Below are 14,494 nucleotides of genomic sequence, written 5' to 3' on the forward strand. Positions count from 1 at the left end.
CCATCAACACAACTGAGTGATGAATATATACAGATACCATAAAAATAACAATAGCCTGACTTCAAATGAGAATAAATTACTTACAAAAAACACACTTGTTAATTCACACAAAGTTAAAATACTTTTTTTTTGTTTAGACTTAACACTATATCACACACACACACCTGTCATGCAGATGTTGGTGTCAGTGGTGGAGCAGGTCTACAGACAGCTGGGAAATATGAAAATGAAGAAAATAATTGAAAAGACTCAGGAAATGAAAGTAAAGCTGGAGCTTATTAATTTACTCCAAATGATTTCAAGCTCTAAACTTTATCAAGCCTTCATAAAGCATTTAAAACGGACTAATTTTTTTGAAAAACCGGACATTTCTCTCTCTCTCCCTCTGTCCATTTGAATTATTTTTAGTTTAATTTCAGTGCCTACGTCATGCCACTTGATGGCGGTAATGCACCGATTCGTCATCTGCGCACCAACATTAAAACAAAAGAAGAAGAAGCTGAAAGGGAGAAACAATGATCCTCAAAGCAGCAGCTCTGTAAGTAAATCAATTAGCTGAGTAAATTTAATGTGGCTTTAGCCGAGAATCTCATGTGTTACTGACACAAGTTGTCTTTATTTTAACTCTTCTTCTTCTCTGAATATCACGATAGCTCTCTATGGCGGCTGAGAACTTGTTCTTGAGTTGTTCCTGCTAAAACGTAGGGTGAAATAAGTTGCCTTTCAACAGCGTCTGGTGTAAGAACACTCAGGCATATTATTCCGGGTTCTTTCCAGTAGCAAATGCAAAAGGCAGGCTGTTCTATTTTCATCTGCAGACATCTTAGTGCCTCTGTTTACAGACCGGGTCTCACTGGCTCCGCACCATTTGTTCGCCGGCCGACAAAGCGGCGCGCCGAGTGGGCGGGGTTTGCGTGTCACTTTAAATCCAGCGGCTGGTGCCCTCTTTGACCACGTGACAGATATAAACAAACAATTGTTTCCTACTGTAATGAATAAAGTTAGTGAAGCTGTTGAATTTGATGGTGTAAATGAGCTCCAAAACGTTGAGTTTTTGTTTTCTACATTCATGTAGTGAGCTGTTAATAACATAATAAATTTAGATCACTCTGACAGGTCGTCTGTGATTTAAGATTATACCTTCTCTTGCCAGCTTGGACTGAATTAAATCATAGGCCATTACATTTTAATTACCATGCATTCGTGTTTTGCTGCTAATAATATATTTGGGTAATCCAAATGACTCACTGGCCTTGAGTCCCACATCTGGTTTAGATTTTTTGATGACAGAAGAGAAAGTGAGGAGTAAGGAAAATGTGGGATTACCGCAATTAATATTGTCAAACAATAATACTGCACATAGCATGTTTTTCTAATACCACACAGCTCTAATTGCTGCCTTCCTAAAGAGATCAAATCTTTAAAATTACACAAAAGTTCTCACAAACACTATCGTTCAAGCCTTTATATTGTTTTTAATTTTATATTTCATGGTTGTTTTGGCAGAAATATTACAAAATTCGAACCCCAGACTGCACAGGAAATGCTACAGCTGGCTGCCCTTTCTAGCTGCTGCTTGTGTTTGCATATAACCACAGGTATCTGTGTAAATAACTGTGTAATATGAAAGTGGCATCAGTGTAAAGGTCTATCAAAGAGTGTTTGCATAAACTGATACAAAATTTTAGAGGTTTGATTTATTTTAAGATGGCAATTGTGTTCGGGCGAGCCATTAGCTTGTCAGTCCAGTCAGACTAAACCTCGATTCAAAAACACTATCTACAACAGGTAAGACATTAATCATTTACAGCTTTCCCACAGAACCCCACTTCAGAACTGTCAGACTATCACCTTAAATGTGGTAGAACGTGTTGCTGATTTAGTTTTTTGGGTTTTTTTACATGTTGATGTTTTTATTTCCTTACAGGAACTGAAGCGGGCAGCATGTGATGTGGGTTCCCCCTTTCTCACTCTCGTCAGGTACGTCTGAATGTTTATTAGTTTATAATGCATGTTTAGGTCAACTAAGTGCCACCATTTACTCCTATAAGAGAAGAACTGGAGCAGTGCTTTAAGTTGTCACTAAAAAAAAGAAAAATGTTAAGCGAGAAAATAGGTTTGATTGCTTGTTTGTTTTTATCCGGACCTGAAAGTTTAAAACTTTTGTCATATTTTCAGAGACAGCAGTGATTCTCAAAATCTGTAATGTAAAGCTTTATTCCATAAAAAGCAAAATTATACCTACTAAAATCTGAACTGAGAGCACAGAAAATAAATGATCTAAGTACCCACTTTGACGGTCACTGACTATCTAGCGGCAGCGCTTAGATTTTGAGTCAACATAAATATTCTTCCCAACTCAGGTGGGGTTAAGGAGTGTGTTTATGTTTACATGTTTATGTGGGCTTATTTTTATTGAAATAAGAAAAGGAAACAAAACTTTTTTTTATTTTTCTCAAGGTAGGCATCTATTTTAGAAGTTTACCTATGAAATATTCCTAAAACGAAGAAAGCAAAAGGGACAAATTATCACTTTAAGGAAGGACATCTGGACCTTTGTTTGAGAAGAACAAATATTTACATGGACTTCGCTTCCTTTTTATTGCAGCTGTAGACAAAGGGTTCAGCAAAGACACATCCAAAATAACAGCACTAGAAATTACTGAAGAAGCTGAAACTGAGTTAAAGTAAAACCAAGGAGGCTAAAATGATCAAAATGGAAGCTAAAAGATAGAAAGGTCAGACTGGTGGCTAAAAGTTAAAGTAGCATAAGAATATAAAAATAGATCATGTATGCTAAAGCTGATTTCAAAGAGAGCAATGTTCTTGAAGGAATTTCATTGTATTTCTATGTGGAATGTTATTTTGAGTTAAGTTAATTATCTTTGAAAAGTACAAAAGTTACAAAAATCAAAAGTCGTAGCACACTATTCCTGATCAGGCTGAACGTTTTGACGTATGAATGGTTAAAATACCACAACAAGCAATAAGCAGCGAGGGAAGTGTCTACAGAAAAGTAAACCAGCATATTTGTTGTGTCCTTTATTTTTACACACAGTGTGTATGTTGTTGTTTTAAGATTTTCTTTGTTTATACATAAAGTTTGTTCCCTCGCCACCCCTAACATCGTTGGTGTGCTTTTTTAAACGCAGAGTACCATGGGTCAGCGCAGAGGCAGCATTCTCTCCCTGGGTGTTCCTGCAGTAATGGTGTGCCTTGCAGCGTTGCTCCTCAGCAGTGTATTGATTTACATCTGCCTGGAACGTGTGTATCAGCTGGACGAGCAGCTGGCGGATACGCACGCGGGCTGTCTCCCGCAACACTTTAAAATGGCAGCCATGAAAAACTGCACGCCGTGGCTCCGGTGTTCACAGATAAATGCGGAGGTACGAAAGCTAAAGCTGATTGGCAAGGGAGCTGTTAAAAAGGTAGGCGGAATGCTGCTTTAGTTTATTATTTGTAACATGTTAAAAAGACATGTATTAAATAAATACTTAGCATTGTTCGAAGAAATGCATGTCGCCATCATCTTTCATGCCAGAGTTTTAAAATAAAGTCATTTTATGGTGAGAAATGACAGCGTTGTAGCTGTTTTGGTCAAACCTTGAAAAGGATATTATGCACAATTTCATGCAGTATTGAGAGATGCCATGCTCAGAGTATGTGTTCTGAATGACTTTCAGCTACTACCACACCAAATTTTAGCTCAGTATCTATAAAATTGACTGAGTTAGAGCCATCTTAGTGTTGTCTATTGTCATTTAACTGTGGCCGCCATCTTGAATTGGCTCCAAAAGTTAATCAGTTAGGTCCAGTCCCAATACTTGCATTTCCACCCTCGTTCCACCCACGTGTCCTTCAAATGCGCGTTCATGCTGAAGGGTTTGAGTGCGTAGTGTGTCCCAATTCTCCGTAGTGCTCTTTAGCCCCGCCCCCTTTGCGTACTACATCCGGCCTCTGGCTAAGCCCACATCCGGGCAGACTTCGACAAAGTATTTACCCACAATTCATGGCTGCATGTGACGTTTTGAATTTTTTTTTATTATCTTTTTTGACAATGAAAGGGTTTTTGAATTAGACAGCAGAAATATGGCAGTGGTGACAGAGTAAGCTGCGTCTGTCATGAAAAAAGCAGTTTTCAAATGTAAAGTATTGAAATAATTCTTGTTTCACTCTGCTGTACAGGTGTGAATGCTATCAAACTTTGCTCCGTATTCAACAAGTCAGAACAAAACACATTTGAACAGCCAAATATCTCCTGCAATGACTTTAGAAAGCTAAAATACCTAAACTGTACTTTTAAAATCGTACTGGCATCTTCTTAAAATACCAAAATAGCGACTGGTTCCGCCATGTTGGATGTCACAGTTATGATGCAGAAGCACAAGTCGAAGACGTAACCTGTACTGTCCCGATTCTCTAATGTCTGCATGCCTGTAACCTGCGGACATGAACCCTTCTGTGCACTTAGACTGAGTACACACTTCATGAGGGGCGTAGGGTGTAGCGAGAGTATTGGGACCGGGCCGAGATGTCTAAGTTTTAAGCAAAGATGGTGCATATTGTGTAGCCATTTTTGTGCTTACCTACACATGTTCTGTCAGGAATTATTACACGGAAAGAAGCTGGGAATTGTGTGCATCTACAAACTGTAGAAATTGGGGAGTAATATGAGCTTTACGCTCAAAGTTCACTTGTTTTTTCCCCCTCAGGTTTTCCTGTCGGAGTGGAAAGGTCATAAGGTGGCCCTGTCCAAGCTGGCCTCTCTGGATTACCAGGAAGATTTTCTTCATGGGTTGTCGATGCTACAGGCCTTACAGGGCTCACTGGTGGTCCAGTTGGTGGGGTTCTGCCTTGAAGACCACTCCATCGTTACCCAGCACCACCCACATGGCTCACTGCTCAACCTGGAAGATGTTCTCGTGCAACCACAGCACCAGCAGCACAACACATGGCAGGTCCGACTGAGACTAGCTATAGAATACGTCGCCATTCTCCATTATCTTCACAACAGCCCAGCCGGGCGACGAGTGATGTGCGATTCCAACAGCTTAGAGAAAACGCTTTCCCAGTTTCTGCTGACGAACGACTTTCACGTGGTGGTGAATGACCTGGACGCGCTGCCTGAAGTGAACCGGTCCACGAGCCTGTTGGTAAAATGTGGCCATCGGGAGCTCACCGGAGACTTTGTCGCCCCAGAGCAGCTTTGGCCTTTCAGGAGTAGTGGGCAGCCATTTTCAGACGGCGTCATGCCTGCATATGATGAAAAGACGGATATCTGGAAGATTCCAAGCGTGACACAGTTCCTAATGGGAAGGACACCTGAAACAGAATTAGTTCACTTCCATCTTTTTCAGATCCATAAGCAATGCAAGGAGGAAGACCCCAAGCTCCGGCCTTCAGCTCTCGATGTTCTGAAGGTGTACAAATCAGTCTACAGCACCATGGTACAAGAGAATTCTGCTGTCAGAGACATGTTGTAGAATAACACTTCACGGTGTGTTAAAAGACGATAAGATTCTTTTTTTATTTCTCAAAAAAGACAAAAACTTTGTATTTTGTTAATGAATCGTTTGCTTAAATAAAAAGACAAATTCAGTATACGATGTGAGGTGCAGCCTGTTCCTTCCACAGTTTGATATGAAGAGTAACAGACTGACTGCAATGATACTAAACAGCGCCTCTTAGTGTTACAAAAAGGTAAAAAGAGCAACAGGCCTGGGGTTATAACTTCACAAGTTTAAATTTGAAAAGTGATAACTTTGTACTAGTACCACATGTTTACCTAAAGGAAGAATGTATGAATCATCATTGAAAATACTATTAGTTGTAAGAAGTTAAATTAACTTGAATGTGAGAAGCATTTCCTATGAGTTCTAGTTCTCAACATTTGCCTTTTGAATATTTAAACTGTTCTTGTTTTCCAAACCTTGGCCTGTTTACACATGCTGACATCAACATCTATTATGATAGAACAAAGTTTAATACAATGCATATTATATTACTTCAAATTATAATACAACATTGTATGCAGTATAGTGTATGAATTATTTAATTGCATTATATGTCAATGTTTGCTAACCACTCTGTTTCCTTGGAGCATCCAGGTATAAAAACCTTAAATTTCAACAACAGCTTAGATTGAAAGCACTCATTTGTGTCTAAGTTGAAGTATTGCTTATATTATTATTATTATTAATATTAATAATAAAAAACACTTTAGAAATTTGTAACCTGCAAAAAAATATATTTAAAAAACAAAGACTCACAATAAAACAGCTCATAATTTTGCGTTGGGGTGCATGAAGTATTTAAATTTTAAATCACTGCAACTAAATGAGTTCAGAGTCTTAGGAAGTGAGAAAGGTTGCTAAATTAACCCTTTTCCTTAGGAGGAGCTGGAAAGTGTCGTTGGGGAGAGGAAGGTCATGTTAACCCCACAACCTGATCATGCATAAGCAGAAAAATATGAATGGCTAGTTACAAAGCAAGGCAAATCAGGAACTCTAATAAAAACTGGGAATAAAATTCAGAAGAGCAGCCTTCAATTCTAAAGGTTTTAGTTGTGAATTATTTAGGAATTAATTATGTAAAACTTAACAGCTTAAATTTAGGAACCAAAAATGTAAACAAAAACAAGCTCGATAACGTTCCTTGATACTTTTGTACTTTTATCTTAACAACTAATGCATTAACCAATAACCACCACACAAACAAATACACTAACAAGTCTACAGATATAAAACCACAAAGTGATTGCTGAAGAATAACAAAAAGAAGATCACAGCATCTTATTTTATTGTTTCAAAGCAAATCATTTTATTATGTTTTGGGATGTTGGTGTCCCGATGAGAGGGCAAGCATTGTCTCTCTGTAAATGTGAGGAGTAATGCTGATAAGTTGGCTTCGATGGAAGTATGCTCGCCGCCGACACAGCCTTATGCGTCTGAGCAACCTCAAGATGTCTCTGTGAAACGCTTTTGTTAGAATAGCATAAAAAAATGGGTGTGCACAGGAGTTGAGAGGATAGAAAAGCACAAGCAGCACCTGTGGGAGAAAATATACATTAGCTTTTGTTTAAAGACAAAGAACATTTTAGGTTAAAGCTAAATTAAAAGAAAAGTTCCTACCTTGGAATCTGTAATGGTCATTAATGGTTGGTGGAAAGCTGCAGACAAGCCATAGAAACAAATGGGAGCTAGACACAGAAAGTTGGTAAAAATAAGAACAGCCATGCATTTTGCCATACTGGTATCAAATCTGCTGGAGTGATGCTGGGGATTGTGTACCATACAGTAGATGTGAAGGTAACATAAGCATACCACTACAAAAGCAATGACATTAAGGATCAGGACAGAAATTATATACGCACGGGCAAGAGTTGTCTCTGTGTCCATGGGCAAGCAAATGCTCACTTTCTGGTAAGTGTTCACACCGAGCACTGGCAGCAGAGCTATGGTCACGCAAAGTAGCCACCCTATGAGCATCAGCACACCTGTGTGCCGCAGCCTCATTCGTCTGTCTGGCCTCATTGCATTAAAGATGGCGTGCCAGCGCTGAAAGCTGATTAAAGTTAACGTGTACACAGATAACTCACTAGCAAACACGGATAAAATCCCTGCCAGATTACACCCCCTTCCTGTCTGCCATGAAATGGCGTAATGATAATAACGAGAGTGCGTGTAGAAATCAACAAATGCAATGAGCATTAAGTACATCCCCATACATCCATCTGCAAAGGCCAGGTGACCCATTAGGAAACGGGTGACGGACAACTTCTGCTGGCAAGTCAGCAGGGTTAGCAGCACTAACGAGTTGGCTGAGATGGCTAACAAACTAACTACCCACACTAAAACCTTCAGGAAGCCCTGACTCATCACGTCCTCGCAGGGGTTTAAGGCATCAGGCAGAGGTGTGCATAAAGGTCCATTATCTGTGTGAAGATCATTACACAGAGCAAGGTCAAAATCATCTCTGAGCTGCTCTGTAGCTAAATCCACTGAAAACAAACCCTCATCCAGAGGCACTTTGGTTGGACAACCAATGCCATTGTTGTTCAGGTTGTAACTTGTGCTCCCTGTGGTCGGGACACTGAAGCCGTCTTGCAGATGTTGGGAGATTTGGTGTTCCAGATACTTCTGTGACAACATGGGAGAAGATTCCTGCAGCTTTTCCAAACCAGCCCTGGTCAAGTTGCAGAAAATCGTTTCTGTGCGTCTTGAGCATAGATAAGACAAAAGGGTTGTAAATACAGCATATCCATATTTGGATATTTATTTACAATATGTGTCACTTTTGGCCCACCATATTTTACAGAACACCAGAAAAGTTAATAAAATATTTAGCTAATGAATAGTAGTAAATGTCACCAAACTGAAAAATTTTGTTTGCAAATAGCTCAATTAATTCAATTAAATTACTTTAATTATTTAACCTTCGAAATGTTTAATATAAATTGTCTTCGGTAACTGAATTTAGAAAGGAAAAAACTTTTTTTTTTTAAGTTTTGTTTACCTTCTTAATCTTTTAAGCATTTTAAGACCACAACAATGGCTCGGAAAGGTCAAGTGAGCACTCTGCAAATGAAGAAATGCACTTAATGGTGGCAGTGCCTTGAGGGCCCATGTTTTGTTAACCTGGAGCTTCTCGATGCTGTCCATACCTACTGAAGGCAAAGAGTGTACTTTGGTTTCTGAAAGGTCCCTGAAAGGATAAACAAAGAGCTAAGATTAGATCACATAGAGAGGTATACTTAACTGAAGTAAAAATAAATTTGATGTAAGAAATCCGATTCTCCATATTTCATTAAAAGTATGCATAAGATGATGCTTTTTCTAGACTGATGGACATACTGACTCATCAGTATGTGTGCACAGGATGTGTCTCTACCATAGCAGAGGACAAATAAAGGGTATTAACAGAGGAATGGCTTTGATCAATGTTGAGTTTTATTCACAATATTTAGTCATATATGAGTATTATATATCCCTCATATAGGAGTTTGACGGCCTGGAAAACCAGAAAAAAGTGATGCAACACAAAAGTTCAAATGTGTCAAGATTCTTGAGCCAGCTGAGAAAGAAAAAAACTAAGAATTACTGAAAACAACCTCGGGCAAATAAATCATTGACAACATAAACCACTTTGACACCATTATACAATTTTTATTCATCTAGAAACAACACATTTTTTTATCTCGCAAGAGTTATGGCAAAAATATGCTTTTAGCAGTAACTTTTAATTGTATTTTATTTCTTCAGATCATCTCAAGACTCCCTAACTTAGTGTTGAACTTAATGGTGGCCCAACCCCCTATTTAGAGAAACACTGCTCAGCATCACCCTTCAAGTAAAATTCAAAGATTTAACTTTGGACGCACAGTAAAAACATGCTTTAAGAACAATGGTGTGTGTAAGATTAGAAAGAAATGTGTGTCACAGAAGAGTTGAGTGAAGTAGAGTCAACTATCAATCAAAAAGTCTCCCCTAATATGGATCATCTTAAGTGTTTAGACTTTAAATATAGTATAGTATATACTGTGTTTGTGTATTGTCTAATAAGATATGGTATTTCAGGTTTTTGTATAATTAGATACAAGGTATGGCTTGAAGCAAGTTTTAAGTGTACTAAAAGAAGTGAGCGTGACTTACAAATGAGTTGGGCCATGAATCACGCCATAAAATGCAAATTCATCTATATGTTCCAAATCCATGTTCCTGTGAAGGTACCTATAATATAGAGAGTAGATAAACAAAAAATTAGTACAGTGATGTGCAAAATTGCATAAAGCATTGAAGTTTCATTGAAAACGATTGCTATGTTTTAAACAAGTGATAACAAATTAGATCCACACATGTTGTATTCAATTATGGTACTGAATTAAATAGTGCTATCCCTTTGAGCTATTGTTTTATTAAAGTAATCATAGTGCCTTACACTTCCTCCAGACTGCTGCCATTAAAAGCATAGGGTTGGATCTCTTTTAAACCATTGCTGTTCAGCATGCTAAAGAAGAAGAAGAAGAGAGGTATAGAGAATTTTTTTTTATTATTTATGCAATCAAACATACTTTACTTTTTAAAAAAGACTGAAAAGCAAGACTTGAAATCTTAAAGCTTTAGTTGCAAGTCTGGAAGTTTTGATTACGACTACACAGGTGTTGTGTTCCTGGGCAGGATTTAAGATGAACGTTTGTTACGAACTGTAATCTCAGATTCTATGACTATAGGCATCGATTGGCCTTTAAGGGTATCACTAGTGGGTTAAAGGCAAAGCAGAATGTAGTGTATGCCTCACTGATCCAAGTTCAGCCTTAGCGTCATGCGTAATTACGCATCACCAAAGCCGTGTGTCTGAGCCGTGCGTACCAGCAGAGGTCAAAGGCTGAAATAGTAAACACTTGCAGATGACATGGGCGGCAGTGGCTCGTCCTGTAACTGTAGGGTTGCCAGTTCGAGCCCCCGCTCCGTCAGTCTGGCAAGACACTTCACCTGCCTTGCCTACTGGTGGTGATCAGAGGGTTCGGTGGCGCCGGTGTGATGGCAGCCTCACTTCTGTCAGTCTGCCTCAGGGCAGCTGTGGCTACAATGTCGCTTACCACCATCAGTGTGAATGGGTGTATGAATGTAGTGTGAAGTGCTTTGGGGTCCTTGGAATAGATAAACAGTGATACAAGTGCAAGCTATTTACCATTTACTACTGCTGTGATAACGAGTAGGGTGAAAATTTATTTGTCATAATATAAGGCAGGATGGAGAGCTCACTGGAACATCCACATCATCACTTTGACAAAACTCTGACAACAAAGTGTGTCAGAGAACCTAGAAACGTCACAAAGATAAAAGCGAGTAAATGAACACTGAGAAGCTTGGGACGCTGCTGAGATGTCCTGTACTGTCATTCTTCTAAGCAGAGCCTTGAAAAACATTTCATCAGTGGCTGGTTAAACACTGATCTGTGATGAAAACCCTCATGACAGAAGGAAATTGTTGCAGCGTGCGATTTAATCGTACTTGAATCCAAATTTATGTCCATCAGCAGCTGGTGAAAGATAAAATGCAGGCTAGTGGACACATGGTTGGATCCACATCTTTTTCAACACACCAGCACTGAAACACTGTCCATTTAGATGTGTATGATGCTGTAGTGGAGGCGGCTCACGCACTCTAAATCGTGCACACCACATCTTGAGTGATCCTGGTCAGGGGCAAGGTCCAGAGGCACTGGCCTATCACGGGACGGTTCCTGATCATTCCTCCCACCTGTGAGAGAGCGTCCTCTCTCCACAGAAGCAGCCATGTGCGGTCTGACAACAGCTGGTGCGTGCACGGTAACAATGAGGCGCCCATATGCTCTGGAACTATCAGGATCACTGTCAGCTGTTCCTCCTGCACCCGGTCCAAGAGGCGTGGGATCAGCAGGACTGGAAGGAATGGGAAGAGACGCGTCTTTGGCCACGGTTGGTGCAAGAACGGCATGAGGGCTCCAGTTGCCGTCTCAAGGGCCTACCCTGGATATGATATCTTTCCTTCTTTTCAGGACACCGGGGATGTACAACGCTTGGATAGAGCATAGTTGTGTGCATGCCCAGCACAGCAGCTGTATGGCTTTGCTCAGCAGCTGAGCTGAGCACACGCCTCCCTGGTGGTTTATGTGGACCCTATTGTCCGTGTGGATCAGAACATGCCAGTCCTTCAGCAGCGGAGCAAAGTCTCCGACCACCTTCCACAGTGAGGCGCTTCAGGATGTTTAAGTGGAGAGACATTTGAGCTGGCCACTGTCCTCCCACCACCTAAGACAGACACGTCTCTAAATACAGAGACGCTGGGCTGCAGCACACCTGTCTTCCATCTGCCTGGAAGGGGAAAGCAGAGGTGCTTTCTGTTTCCTTCTCTGAGATGGAATCATTCGATTCCTACCTGGCATCGAAGATGTGGAGAGCCTCATCCAGCAGATAATGGTCTGCCACAGGTAAGGACTCCTCAAGCGGGGAGAAGATGGCCACCCTGCGTTGCTTCTCCTCCAGAAGGAGGAGCCTGCAGGAGGGGCAGGAGACTTTTGGGGTCAAGACCAGACCTGCATGTTCTGCTCCAAGGCAGCCCTTGCAGATGACATTCAGGTCATAACCCATAATGTATCCGAACTGGCAGGACACAGACGAATTGTTTGTCCAGTGCTGCACTGGATGTAAAGGGTAAACCCACTAGTGATAGCCTTCGAGAGTGAAGCCTTAATGAAATAGAACAATATGACACATCAGTATTGACTAAGGCCTGCTGAAAGCAAACAGTTTTTCTTTCAGTCAAACCTGTCATCTGAGAAATCCTACCTCTTTCCTTAAGAAACTAATCTAATTCTAACAAGGCTCAACCAATATCATTCAGCTTTGGCACTCTGTGCTGCAGGCCTTTTACTTAGTTTCCAATAGTTTCTCACAAGTTTCTTCTGCGCTCCAGACAAGCCTGCAGGATTTTGCAGAGAACCTCTTTGCTTAATTAGAAACATTAAGTATTCAAGTCAATAAAGGTTTAGTCAAATGTTTCATCAAATTAGTAGAAAAGTGTAATTTTTTTAACCAATACCCTGTTTATCAAATAGACAATCATTTGTATCAGCCTGTGTTGTGTTGTGTCACATGCCTTCTTTCTTTCTGTGACACTGCAAACTTTGCCAACTACTCATTTAACCCTAGCTTGGCCTAATATACAGTCTCAGGGTCCTGGTAAATCTGGTATGTGTTGGTAGGAGCTCTCTTTCTGTGAAATCAAGTATTTCTTTTCTCCTCCTTTGTGCCAGCAGGATAGTTGGTGAATGGCATGGAATATGCAATGATGGCTTGTCGTTCTTGTTTATTTAGTTTGCCCTTCAGGAATGCAATCAGGAGCTCAAGAAGCTTTCCCAGGCCTCTTAACAGTCAGACAAGTGCTCTTCTCTGTCCACATTTTTCCTCCTCTCCTATTTAGACCTCCTTTTTTGTTGTTTTCTTCCATTCAAAGTTTAAAAAAAACAGCTGCTCCCAGCATCTTTTGTCTGTTAGACTTAAGTTCAGTCTTAAGTATTTAATTTTTCTCAATCATTTGTAATTATGTGATGTCCACATCATGCTAAAATCTTAAAGATCACAAACCAGGATGATAACATGAATTGTTAGTTTAAAAATGGTTGTTTAGTGGTTTGACAAAGACTTCACTTTGGTGTAGTGGTTGGCACTGCCGCCTCACAGCAAAAACTTATCCAGATTGAATCATGGCTGGTGTTTGCATGCAATAATAATATTATTAATAATAACAATAATAAGATTTGAGTTTGCTTCAGCAAGATTGTTATCCCTTTGTGAAGTAGTATAAAATGAGGTTGCAAACTGCAAATTGATACAAAAATGCAATATTGTACTATTTATAAGAAAAAAGTGGGAAAATTAGAGTTTCTGTTCCAATACTTGCAGACAATGACTGAAAATTATACATAAACAATTGTTCAAATAGATCCAACTCACATTGTTAGAAAATTCATGGACATTCCAGTAAAAGAATTAGCAGGAATGACTTTAATGAAGACATTATCCACTATTTCCCTGTTGAGCAAAAGGATGACAATGAAATTATTTTTACACAATTAAAAATTGTGTTGTCGGTTCTTAAAGACACTGCGACTCTTTATGCTGAAATACTTACAAAATAAAATCTTCTTGTCTTGACTTAATATGCTCGAGCACAGGAAATGAAGTGAGAGCTGTGTTACTGATTCCTCTGCAACAAAACACAGAGAAGATTTGAAAGGGGGAAAATAAATCACAAAACCTTTATATTGCTTCTTTGAGAAAAATAGAAAACTCTCAAAATGTAAAAAAATAACATGGAATTATACGTACAGATATTTTAAGTTTGGAAGTTCCTTAAAAGCCTCTTGATCAATGTATGAGAGTGTTTTGATGCCATTTAGTTCTCTGTTGGACACAGACACATACTGTCTCATTATTCTGACACAAAAGAACAAATAATGATCGATTTTAGTCATTTATGTATTTTTTTTTTCTTGTTGAAAAATATCCAAGATATAATAATTCACTTCACTCTTGTGAAATTCACAGAAGTGGAAAGAGTACTAAAAGAGAGTACTCAAGTAAAAGTACAGTTACTCTGTTGAAATTTTAGTCAAGTACAAGTAAAGTTGTTGTTTTAAATTCTACTTAAGTAAAAGGAAATAATAAGGCACAAACTAGAAAGTTCCTGGAGAAACTTTGACGGGGCCTGCCACGGTGTGCGTCCGTGCTGAACCAAGATGGCTCCAAGAGCTGATCAGTTGCAGACAGGAATCATAAAGGGCTGGTCCTAAAGATGTGAGGAGTCCACCTGTGAAGTTTGATCTGTCTACTGTAAACGGTTGCAGAGTTGGAGCTCATGGACTGTTCTGACCTTGACCTTTGACCTTGTGACCTTGAACTCTTTGGCATGGATCCCTGACCCATGAGGGTTATAGCTGTGATGTTTGACCT

General features: G+C 39.6%; 2 protein-coding genes across 3 annotated transcripts in view; one reads left to right on the forward strand and one right to left on the reverse strand.

Moving 5' to 3' along the window:
* Positions 1–253: 253 nt before the first annotated feature.
* pomk (protein O-mannose kinase) lies at positions 254–5,606 on the forward strand. 2 transcript variants are annotated; one of them, XM_017434006.3, is made up of 4 exons: positions 254–538; positions 1,928–1,980; positions 3,153–3,386; positions 4,713–5,606. In XM_017434006.3, the coding sequence occupies exons 3-4, from the start codon at positions 3,159–3,161 to the stop codon at positions 5,481–5,483; spliced, it is 999 nt and encodes a 332-aa protein (XP_017289495.1). In that variant the 5' UTR covers positions 254–538; positions 1,928–1,980; positions 3,153–3,158; the 3' UTR covers positions 5,484–5,606. The 2 variants fall into 2 exon arrangements, with proteins under 2 accessions (XP_017289495.1, XP_017289494.1); XM_017434005.3 differs by having other exon boundaries at positions 276–538; positions 3,153–3,428.
* Positions 5,607–6,822: 1,216 nt separating this feature from the next.
* LOC108246452 (thyrotropin receptor) overlaps positions 6,823–14,494 on the reverse strand; it is a 36,508-nt gene continuing 28,836 nt past the window's right edge. Inside the window, exons 4-11 of the mRNA XM_017434004.1 lie at positions 13,871–13,945; positions 13,674–13,748; positions 13,496–13,573; positions 9,937–10,005; positions 9,651–9,728; positions 8,515–8,703; positions 7,131–8,217; positions 6,823–7,047 (exon numbers count right to left, since the gene is read on the reverse strand). Of these exons, the coding sequence (XP_017289493.1) occupies positions 6,823–7,047; positions 7,131–8,217; positions 8,515–8,703; positions 9,651–9,728; positions 9,937–10,005; positions 13,496–13,573; positions 13,674–13,748; positions 13,871–13,945 (1,876 nt within the window). The remainder of the gene's footprint in view (positions 7,048–7,130; positions 8,218–8,514; positions 8,704–9,650; positions 9,729–9,936; positions 10,006–13,495; positions 13,574–13,673; positions 13,749–13,870; positions 13,946–14,494) is intronic.

This window comes from Kryptolebias marmoratus, linkage group LG14, assembly GCF_001649575.2.
Source record: "Kryptolebias marmoratus isolate JLee-2015 linkage group LG14, ASM164957v2, whole genome shotgun sequence".
NCBI classification, from domain to species: domain Eukaryota; kingdom Metazoa; phylum Chordata; class Actinopteri; order Cyprinodontiformes; family Rivulidae; genus Kryptolebias; species Kryptolebias marmoratus.

What these genes read in the sequence shown, in the direction of transcription:
- pomk (XM_017434005.3), top strand. Translation starts at nt 3,159, where the DNA reads ATGGGTCAGCGCAGAGGCAGCATTCTCTCCCTGGGTGTTCCTGCAGTA. An exon ending in GCAAGGGAGCTGTTAAAAAG is followed by an intron (nt 3,429 to 4,712) that starts GTAGGCGGAATG and finishes TTTCCCCCTCAG; the next exon opens with GTTTTCCTGTCGGAGTGGAA.